The 23,390-nt window shown below is 37.5% G+C and overlaps 1 protein-coding gene across 9 annotated transcripts in view; it reads left to right on the forward strand.

Moving 5' to 3' along the window:
- The window catches only part of Nrx-1 (neurexin 1), a 661,903-nt gene that overhangs the window by 306,762 nt on the left and 331,751 nt on the right, over nt 1–23,390 (forward strand). For 7 of the 9 annotated variants that reach the window (XM_072020892.1, XM_072020888.1, XM_072020889.1 and 4 more), the window contains 3 exons: nt 533–676; nt 6,774–6,806; nt 16,474–16,634. In XM_072020892.1, the coding sequence (XP_071876993.1) occupies nt 533–676; nt 6,774–6,806; nt 16,474–16,634 (338 nt within the window). The remainder of the gene's footprint in view (nt 1–532; nt 677–6,773; nt 6,807–16,473; nt 16,635–23,390) is intronic. The other 2 variants (XM_072020894.1, XM_072020898.1) reach the window with 1 other exon arrangement.

Genomic DNA, 23,390 nt, shown 5'->3' on the forward strand with positions numbered 1-23,390 from the left:
CGAGCCACGGGGCAGAAACCATTGGAATGTTTATTGTCGAGTGCAGCTACAACTATTCCTTTTAAGGAGAGCTATACAATTATTCTATACCTCTGCTAGGTAAAACGTTCATCCCGTGACCGCGGCTACGTTCGGCGACTAGTTGTCGCCTCGAGCCCAAGCTCATTATCGCGGATCTCGGACAAATGTAGTCGGGTTGCTTATAAGATTAAATTGTCGCGGATTTTCCTAAGAATTCCAAAGGGAAGGCCCGGTGTCCTTTCATCTCCGACATATGCATAAATATACGTATAAATAAATTTTACTTAACAGATTGAAACGTAACGAATCTGCTGCAATCTGCGTTAATTTTTCGCATGCTCTACAAAGTCACGTACGTTTCTACACCCCATACCAAAATCGTATTTTCCCACACGACGTTCTGATCTTCTAACATATTAGGTCGCGTTACGTTTACTCTCTGCTTTTTATATTTTCAACGTGTTATTTACCTATCGGTTAATTATAAATTCTTTATGCTGTCCTGTTGCAGATAAAGCGCCATCAGAAGCCTCTTTCAGAGGGACCGAGTATCTCACGATAAATCTGAGCAAAGGAGATCCGATCCTCAGCACGCTGGAATCAATCAGTTTGCAATTTAAAACCAGGCAACCCAATGGACTGCTGTTTTATTCCGGTAAGTTCAGCGAACAAATTTCTTTCCATAATATTTGCTATTTACCTCTCTTCAAACATCAAGCTCATTAAATGAAAAGAGAAAAACATCTTCATACGCGAACATTTCCCATCGTTAGATCGAAACTCGTGTCATAGTCCTGATCGAGACTATCATAATTTGCCGTTCAGGCGAGTCTTAATCGAAAATTCATTGGAATCATTCGATCGTAGCTTATTTAATGCAGCGTATTGCTCGTAAAACGTAGCGGCGCCCTCGCCTTTCTCGTTTTTCCATTTATCCATGAAACTGGCGAAATATTCAAAGTACGTACTTCGATAGAAAGTCGCCGCGAGCAAAGCAAAAGTCATTTTATAAAATTCGTGTAAAGCATCCTATGAATTTCGTTGGTTGCGCAGCGAAACCTCTCCTGCGGCTTTCGTATGGATTAAATATACATGAAACCAACGAAATATTCGCATCGGTCGCATTGCAGGCACTGCTTCTTACAAGCTCTCGGGTCGCCATGCGACTGAAACCACTCGAGCTAAAAAGTAAATGTCCCTGGCGTGCTTCGTAAATTGCTTCAAAATTGCGGATGCTCCGCCCCCGTGAAATTATGTCTTGAGGAGGAGGTTCAAGTTTCCAACTACAACTGAAATCTTGTTCTGACGAAAGGCAGCTGCGTGGCTAGAAAAATGCTTTTAAAACAGTGTTCGTAGAATTTGAAATTGCTACCAGGGGTCAATGGGCTAACGATATAAGCAGCAACACGGAAGGGAAAATTTAAAGAGCTGAACAAATTTTCAGCGCAAAGTAGCGAAGGTCTTTCAAAACAGAATATTACATCGAAGTATATGCCACAAAGGAATAAAATATAGACGAGTGGTACTTCGATCGTCGCCAATATTTTCTATTTCATTATGTTCTTCGTCCATTAAATTATTACGCAATTTATTTTTAATTGTTTCAATCGATTAAGCGTTTGCCTACGTACAAGCGAGTTCGCTTACAATTAGATGAATCAGTGAAGTTGCTTGAAATTTGAGAAGTTGTTTTTGGTAGAATTTTCAATACTGAAATCTACAGAATTTAAATTGCTATTGTTAAATTGCATTATATAAAATTGACAGGCATGAAAATTCTAATTTTTAAGTATTAAATTATTGTCTACTGCCGATAGTTCTGATATCGCTGAAAAATGTCGATATTTTCTAAAGAAAATCTTTACTGCTATACTGTCAATTCTTCTACGTACGTATAAGATAATTTTTATTTTCTTTTATTATATCACGCAAACGAATATAAATAATTAATATATTATTTATCATTATAGACACATAATTTCCTATTGACAAGCCCGATGCAGCTCGTGCAGTTGATTTCAGTTTTTGTGTGATCGTATTATACGTATTTATTCATGCGAAATTGTAGAAACCGAGTGTGTGTGTATATTTGTAATTATAATAACGCACACTGGTGTCGAGCAAAATATTTCAGCTTATGTTAATTGTTATCTTCTACTTTATGACGCTACTTTAAAACAATTATTTCCATTCCAAACTGCGGAATACTATGGAAATTAATTATGTAAGATAAATATTCACGTTAACATGCGAGTAATATTGATTATGTCACATCGAGCAGACAAAATGATTTACTTTCCTCAATTTTCCATAACAGAATTCTCCGACTGCGTGTAATTAACAATATTTTTCCAAATGACTCGTTAAATCTATTGGCTTGGCAACTAAGTGGTTGCGGATTTTGTCATTACCATCATATGACAAAATCAGCAACCACTTAGTTGCCAACCCAATAGATCATCCCAAAAGTTTCTGACATTTTATAAAAAAATAATTAGATGCGCAATATTTTTTCTTCTGTATTATTTTATTGAATTTTGCGTGATTCATTATGCAACAATAGAACAAAATTTGTATATTATTATTAGTATTATTATATTATTTTTAGTATTATTTGTAACTCTGATAATATTATATTATTTTGTAGCGATAAAATAAAATGGATGATGTATAATTCGATAAAATAATAAAAGAGAAAATATGGTGCATCTACGTTGGCAACTAAGTGGTTGCGGATTTTGCATTACCATCATATGACAAAATCAGCAACTACTTAGTTGCCAACCCAATAGATTATCTCAAAAGTTTCTGACATTTTATAAAAAAATAATTAGATGCGCAATATTTTCTCTTTTGTATTATTTTATTGAATTTTGTGTGATCCATTTTGCAACAATAGAACAAAATTTGTATATTATTATTAGTATTATTATATTATTTTTAGTATTATTTGTAACTCTGATAATATTATATTATTTTGTAGCGATAAAATAAAATGGATGATACATAGTTCGATAAAATAATAAAAGAGAAAATATGGTGCATCTACGTTGGCAACTAAGTGGTTGCGGATTTTGCATTACCATCATATGACAAAATCCGCAACCACTTAATTGCCAAACCAATACATTCGCATGGAATCTTCCGAATAAAATTTTCTCTATCTTTGCTGAAGAGTTGGAAGATCGTTTAGCCACGCCGCTAATTAATAAAATTATCCAAAATTACGATCTACAGTCGCCACGAGCAAGAGAGTATTAAAAATACCAATAAACACCAAATACAAGGAATCTTAATTTGCAAAAAAAAACCATAGTCCATGGGAGAAAATCCGCCTTCGTCGATATCTGTGTAACGTGAAAAATAAAAATTCACGTGCAAGAGACCAATTACGAAATATTTAGCTATTTCTCTATTCTTCTCCCCTGGAAATACCACGGTCAGCTATAGTCAGCGGCATTTCTAGGGACCTGGTGGAACCCGATTAGCCGTTCTCTTTGTCTTGCCCTCGCGAAACACAGGATTCGCTGCAGTCAGACGCAGAGCCAGTGTCACGTAGATGGTGCAGCTAATATCCTGGTGCCGATAATTAGAGAAGCGCAGTTGGCGGCTTTCTTATTGACGTCGGTCCCAGGGGAATCCTCCTTTCTGATAACGTATCGGCCTCTGTGCCGCTCGGATTTCGTTCCAGAAGGCTGGATCCGAGTATGGCGAATGTAATATCTCACACGTGATCTTCCGTTCCTCGTTACTCGGTGTGCACACTGTAAATAGAAGCGGATAATCACAATCCCGTGAGCATCAGAGAATTGGAAGAAACAGAGATGACGATAATTGCAATTAGGGTGGAGCCGGTGCGCTGCCACTTTCACGGCGGTTTGCTGCGTCGATACAGCCCTCGATTATCGAGCTTTGGAGTAGCTGCTTTCGAGGATTCAACGATACATTGTGTGGTATTACGAGCGGGATCTCCTCTTTTTTCCATTTTCTTTTTTTTTTTTTTTTTTTTTCGTTGCTCGAAGGGCGAGATTGGTATTTTTGCGGTCGCTGTGTGATGGATGGCTGCAATTACAGAAATATATCGTGTTAGCGGACCGAGGTTTTTAAGATAGAAGAGGCAAACGCGAGAGCGACGGCTACACTTGGTCCGCGTTCGTTTTTCATTCGCTTTCTATTATTTTCTCGTACGTTTGATTGATACGTCGAACTTTCGCCGATCGTACGCTCTATCAGAAGATTTTGCTTCTAACGTTTGTAACGGTGTACATCGAGATATAATATCGTGCAATGCAATAATTAAAGCGATGGAACAGGCCAGTTGCATCTTCACCTACAGAATTTCAAACGATCGATCGTTTCCTTTGCGATTTCTCTGCGATTTTATATTTTCACGCGAACACCATCAAAGAACTCAAACCGAAATAGACCAATTTACTTTGGGTGTTTTACCTACCGTAACCTTCGTGCATTTTGCTTTTTCGTTTTCTGTAGGAATACGCAGTTTAATGATCGTAATTCAATGACGTAACAGCTAGACACGGCAGGACGTAGATCTCGCTCGTACCGCGATGTTCAGTCATAAAGATCGGTAACAGAAAACTCGTCTCGGCAGCGTGGTCTTGTGAAGCGGCAAAAATGTGCATAATTTAAGCGGCTGACCACCGGTACAGCTTATCTGGGGAACAAATAAGCGACCTGGGGCCAGTACTGCGGAGAGGGACGACAGAGATGCGACGTAGCGAAGTAGAACACGCGCCGTGTGTGCAATGAATACATCTGCATATACTTGCGCACGTGTGTGTATACCTACACGCGTACAGCGTTACGTACAGCGAGAGTCAAAAGTGAGTATACCCCTTACAAAAATAAAGTTCGCCTAATATTGCCTTACACAAGTGTACGGTTAATTTTCTTGCGCATTTCCACGAGTAAGCAGGTTTAACGTTCAATCTATCATTTATTTTGCAATACGTGGCACGCGGTCGTTTGCGTCTCTGAATTTCGTGGTCTTCTTCTCTGCGACTCGCACGAGGTAGCCTGGCGCCCATGTGTTCGGCTTGAGGATCACTGTGCGCCCCGCTGCTTAGGCCGACCTCCTTTCGCTCGTGTAAGGAGGTCTGCTCGCGTGCAGGCGTATTTTGGTCGCTCTTTAATTGCCAATAACTAAAGAACAAAGCGGAAAACGCGACTTTTGTATTCTTCATTTTCGTTTTATTTTGGCTTCAAGAATCAGCCCTTAAATTTTCTCACATCTGTAGCCAAACACCCTGTATATAACACAAGCCTACTTACACGTGTGTTTTAATTTCTATCGTGCAGCTGCGTACTTCTCACACGTGTAATACGTATCCCTCGCATACGCACTCTATGCTTGTTCATTTTTCAATTTACACAACCACAGGTGTAGGAGCTTTTGAATAAATTCTGTGGCTTTGAGGCGCGTATACTCGCAACTGACTCTCACTGTGCGATATCAAGCAGGTTCGAGTGTACTTGACAAGAACGTGGAAACTCGATTCTCTGGAAAACGAGGTTCCCGTACAATAAAATGTTATTTTCCATTTTCTACTTATTTTGGCGCGTGCAGCCGAGCCCCGCGTACCCGGCTGACCGCGTTACGCCCAACGACCTGTAGACGCGCGTGTTACAGCATTGCGGAACGTACTCGCGCGAACGCTAGCGTATAGATTTCGAGTTCACGATGCCGCAGCCTCCTCCTTCTCTCTTTCGCCCTGATTTCACCTACGATGCAGCTGCACCAGATACTACGTTCCGCTGGTCGCGATACTTATCGGCCAATTCTACTTCTGCTCAATATCTTGCGCGTTAATCTGCCCTCGCCAGGGATATCGTGCGCGTTATCCCGTGAAACGGGTGACTAATTTAGCGCGCGCTACGATTATCATAACGAGAGTGCAGGAAGGTTTTAAAGCGCCACTTTTATCGCTTTTACTTCCTACGGCCAGAGAGTGTGTGTTTTTCGGGCTTAAAGGCCAGGCTGATGGAAGGGTTGATTTATTTTTGACACGCGGCAAAATGGGCTTGCTTTGCACATGGATGTGCAACGAGGCAGAGCGTGTGGGTGTTAGGATGTTTGTGTTGCGTTTTATACGTCGAGGTTTCTCACATAGGCCAACGTACCTTAGGTTTGGAAAAGTTGGCAAGATTATGCGAAATATTATTGTTAGAATAATGTGGAAATTTACATGATAAAATTAAAGAACGTAGAGAAAATTAAGACTCCGGAAAGATTATAATATCAAACTTATAAAATTTCTACGCGTTACGAAACTATGCTTCACGAGAAATCTCCTTTCAGATATCGTTTTTCATAGCTAGCGTAGTTACGCGAATGGTACACATACGAGCACTGTACACAAAATGTACGTGCTTTTCCAGTGCATACAACTTTCTCACCGACAATAATTCTCAATTCTGCAAGTGGCAAACATAGCTACGTAGTATACAATTTAATTTCAACCCGTTATATAAACATTTTGTCCTAAGAACATGGCAGCGTTACGTTCTGCAACGAGATAAAGCAAGATGGCAAGACACAGAGTGGAAAAATATCCAACGGCCCATTTGGTTTATTCGAAAGAAATATCGCGCTATCGTAAGGCGATTCTTTTTCATTTTCATGCGCTGTTCGGAATGCAGTTGTCCATGTTCAGCTCCATCTTCATTCACGTCTCATAAAACACAAGGTGTTTCTTAAATTTATATTTATAAAAGCTTTTTTGTTCAAACAGCCAATGGACGCAATCGCGCTTCCTGCCCAGCCGGTAATTAACAAATTTCTATTTTTATTAGCTGTTAATGTTTCATACCGACATCGGTGATTCCTCTTCCGTTATCTCATCTTATTTCCGAATTTCCGCCCATAAGCATTTGCCAGTGAATTTACTATTCTCTACACTTCTGCCATTTCAGTCTCGTTCTCTGTGTCTTTACAATACAGCGACAACACGTTTTTTGACATTGTTTCGCATTTCAACGCTTCAACGTAACAGCCTATTTCTATTGGCTTGGCAACTAAGTGATTGCGGATTTTGTCATTACCATCATATGACAAAATCAGCAACCACTTAGTTGCCAAGTCAATAGATCATCCCAAAAGTTTCTGACATTTTATAAAAAAATAATTAGATGCGCAATATTTTTTCTTTTGTATTATTCTATTGAATTTTGTGTGATCCATTTTGCAACAATAGAACAAAATTTGTATATTATTATTAGTATTATTATATTATTTTTAGTATTATTTGTAACTCTGATAATATTATATTATTTTGTAGCGATAAAATAAAATGGATGATGCATAATTCGATAAAATAATAAAAGAGAAAATATGGTGCATCTACGTTGGCAACTAAGTAGTTGCGGATTTTGTCGTTACCATCATATGACAAAATCCGCAACCACTTAGTTGCCAAGCCAATGGATTATCCCAAAAGTTTCTGACATTTTATAAAAAAATAATTAGATGCGCAATATTTTCTCTTTTGTATTATTCTATTGAATTTTGTGTGATCCATTTTGCAACAATAGAACAAAATTTGTATATTATTATTAGTATTATTATATTATTTTTAGTATTATTTGTAACTCTGATAATATTATATTATTTTGTAGCGATAAAATAAAATGGATGATGCATAATTCGATAATATAATAGAAGAGAAAATATGGTGCATATACGTTGGCAACTAAGTAGTTGCGGATTTTGCGTTGCCATCATATGACAAAATCCGCAACCACTTAGTTGCCAAGCCAATAGTCACAGTGTAAGCATTTATGCTATGTTAAATACATACTTCTAAATATTTATACTATGTTACAGACGTGTTTATGAATGTTCATAGTAGTGGAAAAAGCTTGAAAATTCTGGATATAAAATTCTCTTATCTCAATTATTCTCTTAAATATATAATCTTAATTCAAAGATTTTTAACAACTCGTGCAACTTAGTGTAATAAAGTTTACGCTATTGCTAGGCAAATTTTATGCACAATACTAACTTCGTAGTGCTTGAATGTAATATACACGAAAGGAACAAATAATCAAGTTAAAAGTTTCAACCACTTTGGACTTCGATATGAAGTTGCACGAAGAACTAATTGTATTAAAGGAGAGTTGCGAAGAATAAACGCATGAAGGATGGTTTTCGCAAGTAAAATTAAATGGAATTCCCATTTCGGTTTCTTTATTTCCTACAATATATCTTTCCTTTTATTTAATATTTATTTGATTTGCCAACTGTTTACCTTTAATCGTCGGTTCCATCAACTACGATTTAATTCAATTTATTATTTGCATAGATAACACGGAGATAGAAAACTTATTTGATATTCGTAAGAAAAGCATGTTCGACGTAAATTATTAAACAGAGTATACGCAATTCACGAGTATGAAAAATCGTATAGTTGATTCTATTAATTCTATTTGCTTGAATTCATCGATTTACGCGAATAGAAGACAATTTAACACAGATTTTTGCTTCAACTATGAAACATCGTACGATTATTTGACTTTTAAACGCTTCAGGGTATCAGAAATGTATAGCAATACTATTGCAAAATATCAGAAACTATCGGCAATTACCGTGCGCATATATATATATATATATATCATATAATCGCTAATTGTTGCGTCCATTGTAGCAGATTTATCTGGTTCTTCTAATTTAGAATCAAACTACGTTATTATACTAAGCTACGGTGTTCAGTTGCATGTCCAACTTTACAGCGATATCATCTTTTTGCAACTATATACAACTCTATTACCCCGAACAAAGTATTTCGCAGAATATGCACACTACACAGAGTTACATCCACGGAGAAACTCAATTGCACGACAACAGATTTATGCGAGAGAACGAGGCAAACCTCGTGGAATTTCGAACTGTAATAAAATATAACAAACCGACGAAATGCGTGAAATATCTCTTATCTTCCTTAGCTCGCGTATTATCCCGTAAATTTGCGATTAAAAAATTCTTTGCGAAAGTGCAATAGCGCAAACGTACAGCTAACGTAATATGCACGAATTGTACGCGAGTTTCTATTTTGAATATATTGTTTTTTTTTTTTTTTTTTTTTTTTTTTTTAGTAAAATACATAACAAGTTTAGCGGAATAAAAAAGCAAACATAATACTAAATTTCATTCATATTACTTTTTACTCAAATTTCCAGTTTCTATGGTAAATGGTAATTTATTATTTTTCATTTTTTCATATTTATTCAAGTTTTGCATTGACGCGGATACGCGGCTAACTCGTTCATCTCGATATCATCAGCTCGCGGGAAAATTTTCGTAAACGCGCGTACTATCGTGTTGCCAATAAGTTAGATACAAGCAAAAATGTAAATAATAAATAAAAACGCTAAGAAATACATCAGAGAAATATCGACGCGTAAGAGAAGCAAAGAAAAAACTCACTTAGTTGCCAATTCAATATATTGTACAATTTTATTTCAATTTTGTAGTTGAATATTTTAAATCTTTATGGACATTTTTGTACTTTTGTAGGCTACTCACAATTGTTTGCTTCGAGTTGTTTAATTTTGCAACATTCTGTTTCAATTTATTGGATTGGAAACTAAGTGACTGCGGATTTTGCCATTACCATCTTATGACAAAATCCGCAATCACTTAGTTGCCAATCCAATATATTCTACAATTTTATTTCAATTTTGTAGTTGAATATTTTAAATCTCTATGGGCATTTTTGTACCCTTGTGGGTTACTCACAATTGTTTGCTTCGAGTTGTTTAATTTTGCAACATTCTGTTTCAATTTATTGGATTAGCAACTAAGTGATTGCAGCTTTTGTCATTACCATCTTATGACAAAATTATTGTACAATTTTACTTCATTTTTGACGTTTTAAATCTTAATGGATATTTTTGTACCTTTGTGGGTTACTCACAATTGTTTGCTTCCAGTTGTTTAATTTTGCAACATTCTGTTTCAATTTATTGGATTGGAAACTAAGTGACTGCGGATTTGGCCATTACCATCTTATGACAAAATCCGCAATGACTTAGTTGCCAACGCGATATAATCGCAGCTATCGTTTCGCAGCTTAGACGCTTCCCAGTTTCGAAATTGCTGCGAGACATCAGAGTAACTCGTTGCCGAGCATCTTGGCCGCTCTGGGCAGCGAACGAAAGGCTTGTTTTGCCTTGGCACAGCTAGAGACGACGATGCACGCGTGATGCAGTTAGGCGTATGCAAATGACCAGCTGCAATTAAGTCTACGGTGCAGCCTGCATTTTTTACACGCCTTAACTACGGAATAATTAGCGTGCGGTCACGGTTTAAATGCAAATACCTCGGTGGCAAGAGACTTTCAGAAATGGCCGCGCTACGTTTGGTAAAAATGCCACTCCGAGGACGTGTGTCATAAACCGTAACAGATGATTTTTGTTCTTTGTAAAACGACGTGATGACCAAGCGATAAACAGATAAATCGACCGAAGGAAATGGGAAGTTTACGTGAAAATGTTGTAATTCGAATTTCTGACAGGTGTCAGGGACAACGTGAATGTTCCCAGCCGCTGTTAGTTTAGATTCAAAATGCTTTGTTGCTTGAAATTAAATTAATTAATGTAGAAACGATTAGAATAGAATGAAAATATTATTCTAAATTATTACGACGCAAATCTGTTTTACTGCACTCGGCCTGCGTTTCCATTTAATCGTCGTTTCCACGCTTTTCAATTATTCTACGTATTGTAGCGTAGGGCCATCAATGTTTCGCTAATTAACGTTCACACGAAATATTCTCCCATTTGCCTATACTTGTTTGTACACGAGAATTCGTAAATCAAAATTAATAAATTAGATATGCAAATAAATAACGATACGGCACTTTATTACCGTGCTATACAATTAGTACGACAGTGTTGCGACTATTTTCCATTAAAAATACTCAGCTGATTTTCCTACAGAAATATCTAATTTAGTTTGATAAATGTTTAGTAGGTGGAATAACGTGTTTGTACTTTAATTATTGTGCTGATATCTACGCGCCCTGCCACCCTCTGACGCAAATAACGAATATTAATTGTTCGAATAAATAGCGACGTGTGACGAATATTGATTTAGTCGTAATATTATTATATCGGTATATCTTACAATCGAATTATTGAAGAATTCGTTTTCCAAATTGCACATTGCGTGTTATTGTTTTCGACAATAATTCTGACTTAACGATAGATACGTTCTAATGCAGTATATTGCAACAATTTCAATGAAATTCGCAAAAACAAATCTTTTGTGTCACTTGGACAGGTAAAAATTACGAGACAGCACAGGTGTTTATTCTATTTATGGAAGATTTAAAAATTAGGTTGTCCCAAAGTCTTTCTTTTACAATGATGCATCTTTATGCAAACCTAATCTGTCGAACACTGTGATCTTTACTTTGATAGAAAAAAATTGATAAAATAATATAAAATGGAAAATGTTGTGCGTCCATTGTTTCCTTATGAAACGAAAGAAACTTTTCGGACGACCTGATATTAAATACACCTGATGTAAAATATTTGTTATGATATTTAGAATATGGAAGATTATACGAATCTCTATTTAAAATATATTTGACTCACTTGCATGGAAAATATGAATTTCCATAAAAATTACAACGACATAGCACAGGTGTTTATTCTATTTATGGAAGATTTAAATATTAGGTCGTCCGAAAAGTGTCTTTCTTTTACAGACTCGTCTTTTACAACGATGCATCTTTATACAAACCTAATCTGTCGAACACTGTGATCTTTATTTTGATAGAAAAAAATTGATAAAATAATATAAAATGGAAAATGTCGTGCGTCCATTGTTTCCTTATGAAACGAAAGAAACTTTTCGGACGACCTGATATTAAATACGCCTGAAGTAAAATATTTGTTATGATATTTAGAATATGGAAGATTATGCGAATCTCTATTTAAAATATATTTGACTCACTTGCATGGAAAACATGAATTTCCATAAAAATTTCCAGCAAAATAATAACAAGTCACGTCGACATATTTATTTTTATTTAATCCCACGAGTTCAAGTATCTCGATCTTTGAGTTGCTTTTATTTAAAACACATCACACAAACCGTGGATTGAAAAGAAATTTACATCTTACGGATCACAGCTGGTAGTCTTGAATTACAGATTGTCATAAACTTGCATTTATTTCGTTAGCAATCGTGTAACGTGCGCATTCCCAAGCCTAATCTGATACTTTTTTTTTATTAAAATGCACGAATTTTATTACTCGTTTTAATTTTTGTAATAGTTTGTTAAATATACGTACGTATATGTGTACGTAAATATTTGAGATGTTTCAACGTTAAACAAAATATTTTTCAGTTGTACATTTTCAACGATAAAAATGTATTTATTTGCAAATTGATTAAAATAGACAGTTCTTTCGTGGAATGTTTCATCGACGGATATTTGTAAAATAAAACGTAAGAGAATCGCGTTATTAACACTTATGAAAAACACTGTGTACGAAGCTTAACGACGAGTTCATAGGATTCACCAGAATTATGACCATCAATGGCGTTTATTTCAAATATATACAAATTATAGATCTATGGTTTTGTCCTCAATAGACCCTAAAAACATGCTCATAAATAATTTTTGTCGACTAAATCATTATGTCGTAAATCATTTAGATTTAGGAGTTTAAATTAGACTTGTAAAAGTTATCTTTATTTATGAGCATGTTTTAAGGTCCCATTGAGAAGAAAACCATAGATCTGTGATTTGTATATATTTGAAATAAACGCCATTGATGGTCATAATTACGTAGACGACAAAAATGAAATAAAATTGTACAATATATTGGGTTGGAAACTAAGTGATTGCGGATTTTGTCACTACCATCTGACAATAAATAAATTGAAACAGAATGTTTCCAAATTAAACATCTGGAAGCAAACAATTCTGAATAATCCACAAAAGTAGAAAAATGTCCATTAAGATTTAAAATATTCAACTACAAAAATGAAATAAAATTGTACAATATATTGGAGTGGAAACTAAGTGATTGCGGATTTTCTCATAGGATGGTAATGGCAAAACCCGCAATCACTTAGTTTCCAACCCAATAAATTGAAACAGAATGTTCCCAAATTAAACATCTGAAAGCAAACAATTCTGAATAATCCACAAAAGTACAAAAATGTCTATTAAGATTTAAAATATTCAACTACAAAACTGGAATAAAATTGTACAATAATTTTTTCATAAAATAGTAATGACAAAATCACTTAGTTGCCAATCCAATAAATTGAAACAGAATGTTTCCAAATTAAACATCTGAAAGCAAACAATTCTGAATAATCCATAAAAGTATAAAAATGTCCATTAAGATTTAAAATGTTCAACTACAAAAATGAAATAAAATTGTACAATATATTGGAGTGGAAACTAAGTGATTGCGGATTTTCTCATAGGATGGTAATGGCAAAACCCGCAGTCACTTAGTTGCCAACGTAGATGCACCATATTTTCTCTTTTATTATTTTATCGAGTTATGCATCATCCATTTTATTTTATCGCTACAAAATAATATAATATTATCAGAGTTACAAATAATACTAAAAATAATATAATAATACTAATAATGATGTACAAATTTTGTTCTATTGTTGCAAAATGGATCACACAAAATTCAATAGAATAATACAAAAGAAAAAATATTGCGCATCTAATTATTTTTTTATAAAATGTTAGAAACTTTTGGGATAATCTATTGGCTTGGCAACTAAGTGGTTGCGGATTTTCTCATAGGATGGTAATGGCAAAACCCGCAGTCACTTAGTTTCCAACCCAATAAATTGAAACAGAATGTTCCCAAATTAAACAACTGGAAGCAAACAATAGTGAATAATCCACAAAGGTAGAAAACTATAGAAAACTATCAAGCTTTAAAACGTTGAATTATCGCATTTGCAGCTCCAAATTGCAAAATTACATTTCACGCAATAATTTCTTAAAAGAAATTATTATTCTATTTATGTTATTATTATATTATTTTATCTATTTATATTTTTTATCGATTTATTATATCTATTTAAATTATTCTATTACTAAGAAATAGCACGTTAAGTATAACTGAACGTAGAAAGTAAAATGTATCCATAGAATATTTTATATAAATAATAGTACCGAGTATTATTAATTATCAAACGATCAAGGGGATAATAAAGAATTGTTAAGTCACAGTTGTATGTGAAAATTTTCCATTGGCCCTCGTCGTCGTCGTTGTTGTTGCGTAGAGGAATTCGTCTCGTGTAATTGAGGTTCCTGTTACGTTCTTCATTTATTCTAACGCAAGTTTTATTATTCTTTTAATGCAATTCGCCTCTGGGAAATGCCAATTCTTTCGTGTAGAATTCCAGAGGATATTTCTCAACTCAAGTTTCGTACAACTCTGTTCAACGAATATTTCAAAAACGTACAATGTACGAAAATGTAATTCCCAAAGGCGAGATCGAGCCTATTCTCCGATTCTAAAAATCTATTTAGTTACGTAACTCATTCGTATTTAAGCGTTTTGAAACGTTCTGCGATCGACTATGTTTCCAGAAAATGTCACAATTTCTACTAAAATATAGTATGCATGATTAGCGTTTACTTTCCCATTGATCAGTTTGGCTTTCGCGTGGCATATTTTCTGTAAACGTTCCAACGTAGTAGCAACTGTATTTGATCGATTGAAACTTCAATAGAATTGTTCTCCTATTTATTTCCATTTTATTCCAATTAGAATTCCTCCTTCTAAAAATATTTTTGCATAACTAAATATTATAGCAATAAAATGTATATTCTTAATTCAACGAAAACAAAAAAAAAAGAATAAAAATGAAAAAGAAACACACTATCGCAATTAAACTATTTCAACCGCAATAATTATTGAAACATACAATATTTTTTCTCAGAACGTTCAGAAACTGGTCTCTCAGCAATTCGTGTTCCTAAAATTGATTCTTGACTTCGTAACGAAACAATCTAATGAAAAAGCAACTACAAATTGTCTAAAAAAAGGGTATTGTTACAGGAACGCAAACAGAGTGAACCAATATAAAATAGAAAGCTGCAACGAATTGATAAAACTCGTCCATTTCGCGGTTACAAATCTCCTCAGCGATAATAATAAAACAGTATTAACCGCGGGAAAACAAGCGGAAATAATGTCATTTCCAGCGCTCCGTTTTCACCAGCCGCGCTTCAAACAATAGACTAAAAAAAGAGACGAAATAAAAAGAAATTAAAAAAAAAAAAAGAAAAAAGAGAGCAAATATAGTTTCGTCAGGCTCTCGACAATTTCTCTCGGTAATCGAGCTCGTATTGGATTAGAACTTGAAACGACGTGTATAAATCGCTTGTATCCGCTTACCATTAGTTTCCCTGGTTTTCGTTTCCGGTTTGACTCGACCAGAAACAGGGAAAAGAGAGAGAAAGACAGAGAGTTCGTCGTTAATAATTATCATGGCGAACGAACTGAAAAGCCCGCGGATTATGCTCGGTATATCGGCGAGCTCGTTACGCGCACGAGGGATTAAGACGCGGCAAACGACACTTTATTTTTATTGTTTCCGGGTAAAGGGCGCAGGCGAGTTTGCGGCTTCGTATAATTATGCTTGGGTTACAGACCGGATTAAATACACGTCCAGCCCTGTGTATCTTACATTTACGCCGGATTAACGCGAATTATAATCTCATTGCACACCTTCGCTCTTTACGCGCGCAAGGGTTAACGAAGTTACGTATTAACGAGAAATCAGAGATAGGAATATGTTACTGTTTGCGCGATTATCGTTTGTTGGCCATGCGGTTTATCCAAGTTCGCCTATGGCACAGCCATCGCACACACAAAACGCGGTACAGTGAACAACGACAGCGCGAGCTACGTTTCGTCGCACAGCCGATTTTGCAAACGTAGAATTTACAGTTTGAAAAATTCATTTTGAAAATGCCACGGCACGTGTTCTCACGGACGACTTAAGCTCGCGATTTTGTGTCTACATTCCCGCGGACGAAATAACATTTCAGCAAACGGTGAACCGATCTTTCGACATTGCGAGACCTGCAGCTCTCAAAGGGAAACAGCCAGTTCAGTGGGATTAATTTTTCTTTGAAATTGCACCCCCAAACGCGAACTTCCCTCGTTTCATTCGACCGCATTGTTTCGTATTAAATGCGTTTAATAAGAATTCTCGAATTCTTCCCACACGAGCTTTCTGTTCGTTAGGTCTGCGTGTTACCCTACGTTCACTTGGCCGAACTTTCGTTACGATTTCAAAGCAGATCAATTTGAATCGCGTTTCGGTTTCCACTGGCTGCTGACGAAACCACGAGACTGTAACCACAAACCTGCTGTTTAATTCACATCAAAGTAACCGACCTTTTTTTTTCTTTCTTTGTGTCATTGCAGGACAGGGAGATGATTATCTGACCGTATCTCTGAGAGACGGAGGGGCAGCCGTGGGCATGACGTTGGCTAAAGGAAGATTAGATCTGCACATAAAGCCAGTCCGAATCCGGTTCGACGATAATCAGTGGCACAAGATCATCGTCCTGAGGAAGGTTCAAGAGGTAATGAGATTCATTCCTTTCATCTCGTTTCCACAGGCTCGTGAAATGGATTGAATTTTATGAAAATTGCAAGCAACAAATGATACGACGAGTACTCGGACACTTGGTTACTTTTCACTCACAGTTTGCAATTTAATGTGCACCGTCACACCTGATAACTACGTATCGACGAAAAAATCCTGTGCATTCTTTATTATTAACTTATCGTTATGACGCTTTTAAATAATTAATTGCTTTTAAATAATTAATGGATACGAAATAAAATAATCTCATACAGATTAACAAATATTGACGGGTGTAAAACGAACTGTAGCACGATTATTCGACAAAATGTTTTAACGAAACAGTCTTTAAAATACACATCAAATAAGGAAGCTTTTTTTTTAAGCCACTAGCTTAAGAAATAATTACTTGATATTAGTAGAAACTTGGACGAAACGACTTAAACGAAAAAACGACTTTCTTTTGATTTATTTTTGTACGATGATTCCGGCGAAATTTCGGTATCCGTAGCGTGTCGCTATTGTGAATGCCCCTTGCGTCTTGGGCATCGCGACGCTGCCTATTGCAACAATAAAATTCTATTACGTGTTGGTTCTATAAGCAGACGATATGTATCGCTTCTGGTCATTAGTTCGCTCATTAATTTATACAGTTTGCTAACGTTCGTGTGCTGTTACTGTAAATTGACTAAAGTATACCTCTAAGCCACTTACCTTTTCCGGTAATTTCGTGTCGCACGTGTAATTTACTACTTTGCCGTGGATCAAAATCGACGAAGCTTCCACAGGGAAAGAGCTTGTCGATTCTAGCGTGCATTCAATTGAATATTTTAAACCGCTCGTCACACGCGCTCCCGTTTCCTCCATGTTTTATTCAACGCCGAAGCGAATAATAAGCTTCTGCTTGCGCGCATCCAGCCCTTTTAATAATGATTCTCCGGCAAGGCAGAGAGCTTAACAAGTTTTGGAAATATACTTGCGCGCTGGCGTACTTCTGCATTCGCAAACAAACCGCCTGCTCTCCCCGTATTTGCTCCGTGTCTTCTGCCCTTTTTCGCGCCAGTTTATGGGTTTTCGTTCCTCGTTGTAAAAATCGTCGAGAAATACGACCACAATCCTCTTTAAATTGAAATTGATATTTCGGTTTGGTGTTACGAAGCCAGCGAACGGATAACGTTATTTTTGACCATCTGATTGCATCAATTTTCAGAAAACACTTTCCTCGAGTATTAATAATTAAATCGGGAGTGTTTCGAGAGTTTCTGATCACACGTAACGTAATTATTGATATTTGTTCCTTAGAAATCGTACACCGAGTACATGTTTTTTGTAGCCGATGCCAGAAACGCAAAGAAAGAATAGTTTTCGAATTCCTTCGAAATTCTCCGCCGTTTCATCGCGCATTTAATCGGAAGATTGCCAGTGATAATCATTACATAGGCATATTATGGAATATTTATGCGAATTCACAAGTTTTTAATATGCGCTGAACTACCACACCAGTCAAATCTGGTTTTATAATTTTATTTTAAAATTCCTACTTTATGTTATATTTTTTCCGCAATGATGTAATTTTATTTCGTCTTTCATGTACTCAAACTGAAAATAATTTTGTATCAAGGCTACTTATACCAATAGCAGTGAAAATGACTGGTACTTGTCAAAGAGTACAGGAGTCCTGCACTCTGTTTATCGAACCCCAATTAACCAGTTTCCTCGTCTTCCACAACTTGCCACACGTTTTTCAAATTTTTACCGCGTATCATTCCATGTGACGATATCAGTTATCAGGAAAATTCGCGATCGATCGCTGGATCGCCAGATGCTGACGCTAGAAATGCCACAGCAGCAAAACGACCCTCGTTTAGGGCTCATGGTCGCAGATGGATTAATAATAGCAAAAATGTACTACATAACATGGAATTGCTTCTGCATGAAAGTAATAAATCAATAAATATAAAAATATTCTATTATTACGTATTTTTTAACGACCAGTCATTTTCGCTGGTTTTGTAGAAATAGCTTCTAGTTCTAGTCTTAAACAGAGATTTCGCTCACGAGTACTCTACTTTGGATTCTTCGCACACACATTATGTGTATTATGTGCATTGTATGCATTTTTGTACCTTTAACCTGCGGCGGCACTCGATAACAAATACCATCACTCGACGCCAACTAGCGTTAGACGATGGCAGCGCAGTGGTTAGGCCTTAGGTTACGAACGTTCGGGACCCGGGTTCAAATCCCGGCGACCCAGAGTCCGATTTTTCTGTCGCGGAATCAAAAATGAAAAGAAAAATGTAGCAGTATCCCAGCAACGACACCGACGACCCGCAGCAGAACCTGTTTCACTCTACACACTAGCAGCAACTACACTATTACAGTCTTATTCACCTCAAACCTTTTGAGCGCTATAAACGCCATATATACGTTCTCACGTAACCGTTCAATTTAGGCTAAAAGTGGCGTGATAAAAAGGACGTATGGATGTTATCCACCTCACATTCTGATGATTTCGTTGAAACAAAAGAAAACTAATTATCAAACTGACAAAATGTGCAGCAGACTACAATGCTTTTCGTAAAAAATACGCAGCCCACTGTGTGCTTCTTCGTAAAAAGTGTGAGCAGTCCACGGCGCACGCTTAACGTCGGACAAGCAGCGGCTCAAAGAGTTAAATTTCTTTTAAAGACTAGTCTTGGAGTAACTCTTCAATGTCTCAGATCTCTCAGAAACGCTCGCTCCATTCTCGATCGTTCGTCAAGCGTACAAATTCTCACTGCTCAAGATCCATCGTCCGCTTCTCTGCGATGTACTGTTTCGAGAATTCTCAAAGCCATAGATAAAAGACGGTTTTCTATTTTCGAATTTGCAAGTGTATGGAGGTTGCAAGTCTCAGTCGGGGAAACTTCATGAAATATTAATGCTGGGTATCGACGTTGGCCCCGGCTCTCTGTCTTTCATCATCGACCCGCCTCTAGAATTTCGTGAACCTCGCTGAATTCTTTCTCATTGGAACGTGAACACGGAAAGGAATGTGAGCAGCCACGCGGCGATAGATATTAGTCTCGCGGCGTTTCTTCGCGAGCTTGGAAATGTTTTCCAATAGCTGTCACGCCGTTTGCCCGTGCAGCTTCGTTTCTCTTGGCAATTGAAAACACGTCGATAGTCATTGTCGTCGAGTCGGTTCATTAAACTTTATTGTAAATAGCTGCGCGATTTCGCGGCCACTTTATCGACACCGCAGTGCATTTTATCGAACGAGCGCACGACGAAAGGTCGCGTATTCATTCCGCTCGTATAATGTTGTTTAAAGCGGCCGCGTTTGTCCCGTCGTCTATTTTAATATTAAACACGATGCTATTGCCGGGACTCGATATCGGATATTAATGTATCCTCGATGAAAGGAAAATAACGCGAATAGAGTTGAATCTGTTATTAAAACCGTGTGTCAATTTCTTCCAATCGTCCACTGTCAAAGGAAGATTGTTATTTTTAATCAAACGTATAAAGACACCTGGTCGCAATAAATCTTTTTTTAGCGGGAAGATTCTATTCTTTGTGCCCCTTGCTCGCATCAACTTACTTTCAACGAATCTCATTGCACTTGTAGGAAACGTAAATGTGTCAGAAAAATTTCACGAATGTAGAAGATATGAAGTGTAAGATATTTGCAGGGTGAACCAAAATCTGTCTCGGTTCTGGCTTCTCAATCGCGTTAATAACAACACGAATTTGCATAAACGTTTGCAGATTGTTAATGAGACGCGCCTTTAATAATAGTTTACGAAGACAAATTTGCCAAATATATTGAGTAACGTGGTAATATTTTAGATTTTCAGCAGCCTTGTTCCACGCTCACGTCTCATCATACATTGACCATTGCTACTTGTTCCTTTCTCTTCGCAGCTCAGTTTGTGATTTAAACATATTTCAGTACGTTCTACTATATGTTTGCTACATATGCAGTATCATAAATATATACGTCATGAATTTATACAATTTATATAAAAATATGTAGATCGACAAGAAGATAAAACAGTCGACAGCAACGTTCTTCTCTACGATCTTCATTTATACTCAGCTTCTAATGTACGAAACATCGGAAGGTTAAAATTGCCCACGTGTGTGTTCAATTTCGTCATATTCAAGATTGCCATTTGATCTATAGCGGCACTCGACAGCAAACTTTCCAACGGTTTCCAACCCGGACGACAACAGCACTGTAGTTAGCGTAATTGGTTACGAACGCTCCAGACCCAGGTTCGAATCCTGGCACTCATAGTCCTGTTTCTCACGATTCCTAGAAGAGAAGAAGGGAGCGGATGGTTGAAAGGAAACCTTGATGAAGACAAAAATCTCATACACCAGCAGTACCTATCACGACCTATCCACCTCAGATCTATCGTCTGTTCGATTCAATCTACAAGACTACTGTACACGAGATTCACGCTGCGTCTGCAAGTCTGCAACGTACGTGTTGAGGTTATTAGACGTATGTGAATACAAAGGAACGCGTGGATAAATTGTAAGGTAGAAAATATATTTTAAATACTGAAGTGTAAACACAAATCGGAATATAATTGAGCTGATCCAGATCCGCACGCTAGCAGTGCTACCCTATGACTGAAAACCCTGAAGCCAACGTCGCCTGTCTACTGTTTATGGTTTGCCTTCGACCCAGTCTTTTGTCTATGCGCTGTTGATGGCTTCGGTGCTTGAGAAAACTAAAAAGATCAGATGTAGAGTTTTCTTAGAAGTGGTGACCATTTCAACAGTTACGAACGCTCCAGACCCAGGTTCGAATCCTGGCACTCGTAGTCCTGTTTCTCACGATTCCTAGAAGAGAAGAAGGGAGCGGATGGTTGAAAGAAAACCTTGATGAAGACAAAGATCATATACACCAGCAGTACCTATCACGACCTATCCACCTCAGATCTATCGTCTGTTCGATTCAATCTACAAAACTATTGTACACGAGATTCATCAATGAGAGCTTCGGCTATGAAAGAATCAACATTTCCCCTGCGCGGATGATGGACACTCTAAACGATCTGCATGAGACCTCGTATTAACCTCGTTAAAAGCGGAAACACAGCGGACTCGGGTCGATTTCGTCGTTCACCATCGGTGTCCCGAAGCAAATAGATCGGCGAACGGACGTGAGAGCAATATCGTTAGTGTGTTCTGGGTATACAGCGACATTCATCGCGTATTACGCGCCATAGGGTCGCTAATGCAATTATTTACGCGTTAACATGGCGGTAGAGGAGAGGCGAGCCTAATACCGGTTTGTCGATTTAACACCGCCACGTATTCGCCATCGTCGAATCGATTCTATCCGCGTCAACAATCATCAGCCGAGTCTGACGGGATTCATTTACTCGGCCTAGTTTTTATTTCCATTCGTTTCGATGCTCGTTTCGCTGTCATTCGCGTTTCAACGACTTTCGTTTCCTTTTAACCGGTTAACTGCGTTTCAGAAACAGAACAGAAACTTCATTTCGGTGCGTTTGACGTGTACACTCGACTTGGCAACTAAATGTAGTATCGTGGACCAAAGGCCTAAAAATATCAGGTAAACCATAAACATCGTCGCGAGCTGAGGTGCCGACAGGCCCATCGATGTGTCGTCGGTCCTTCAGTTGAAGAGTTTCGTAGGAAAAAGGCCTAGGTAACTCTGGCCACGAGTGGTTGCGTAACACCTGCGTGATGAGACTAAGACAAAGGGACAAAAGGGATGCCAAGGTAGAAAGACAAATTCACAGTTAATGTCAGTGGAGAAGTGCGACTTGCGCTGTCGAGAGAATGTGGCCCACGTGAGAGAGAGAGAGAGAGAGAGAGAGTTGCAAATTAACTATTAAATTGTCTATAGTATAGTACGTTATTGCGATTAGTTCATGTTAAATAACCATCGTTTCCTGTCTAATCAGCCTCTGTACAATCCATATATTCGTAAATAAACCATCGTTAATTATTTATTAGTATTTCCCGATACTACTTTGTCATTAGATGGCATTGACAAAATCCGCAATCGCTTAGTAGCCAAGCCAATAGATTGCGCAGTTAAGTGGACAAATGTCTTGTTTCATATTTGTATTTCATCGTCAGCATCGAGGAAGGTAGAGTTCTTTGAGAGTTTTTCTTACTCGAGCACATTATTCAGCCTTCAATTTCGCTTGTAATTACACTCTTCCCTTCATTGTCTTTATCACACGCGTGTAACTCCAAAATTTGTCTATTTTTTCGCATTTAAGAGCCTCGTGAAACGCAATGCGACGTTTCAATTTCCTAAACCGACAACTCGTTAATTCCCAGGTTTTTACGTCGAAGGCTGTACAAAATTTTGCAACGATTTTCCAACTCGCCGAGCAACCAGCGAACGCTCGTTTCTTACATCATGCAACTTCTTCTTTCTCCCTGCGAACGACCCACACGATCGTTCCAGCTACGTAAACGAGACTTCACGCCTTCGTTTTGCTAAATTTTCCCGAGCTCGTTCGGCCGATGTAAACCGCAAGACGTTTCCAACGTCTTGGCAATCCCAGCTGTCTGGCTCGTCATCGTCCGCTTGAAGAATCCCATTAACGCGCTTAACATCGCATTGACCGGCACCGATCACGGACAAATAGGCAGACGATCGAGCAGGACGTGGAGCGTTGGGGGAAATTAACCGGAGTGCCGTTACCGGGAACATTAGCGCGGGTTCCGCATGGCTTTGGCGACCTAATTCATAGCTCCTTGCACATCCGCA

Source organism: Bombus fervidus, chromosome 18 (genome assembly GCF_041682495.2).
Source record: "Bombus fervidus isolate BK054 chromosome 18, iyBomFerv1, whole genome shotgun sequence".
NCBI classification, from domain to species: Eukaryota; Metazoa; Arthropoda; class Insecta; order Hymenoptera; family Apidae; genus Bombus; species Bombus fervidus.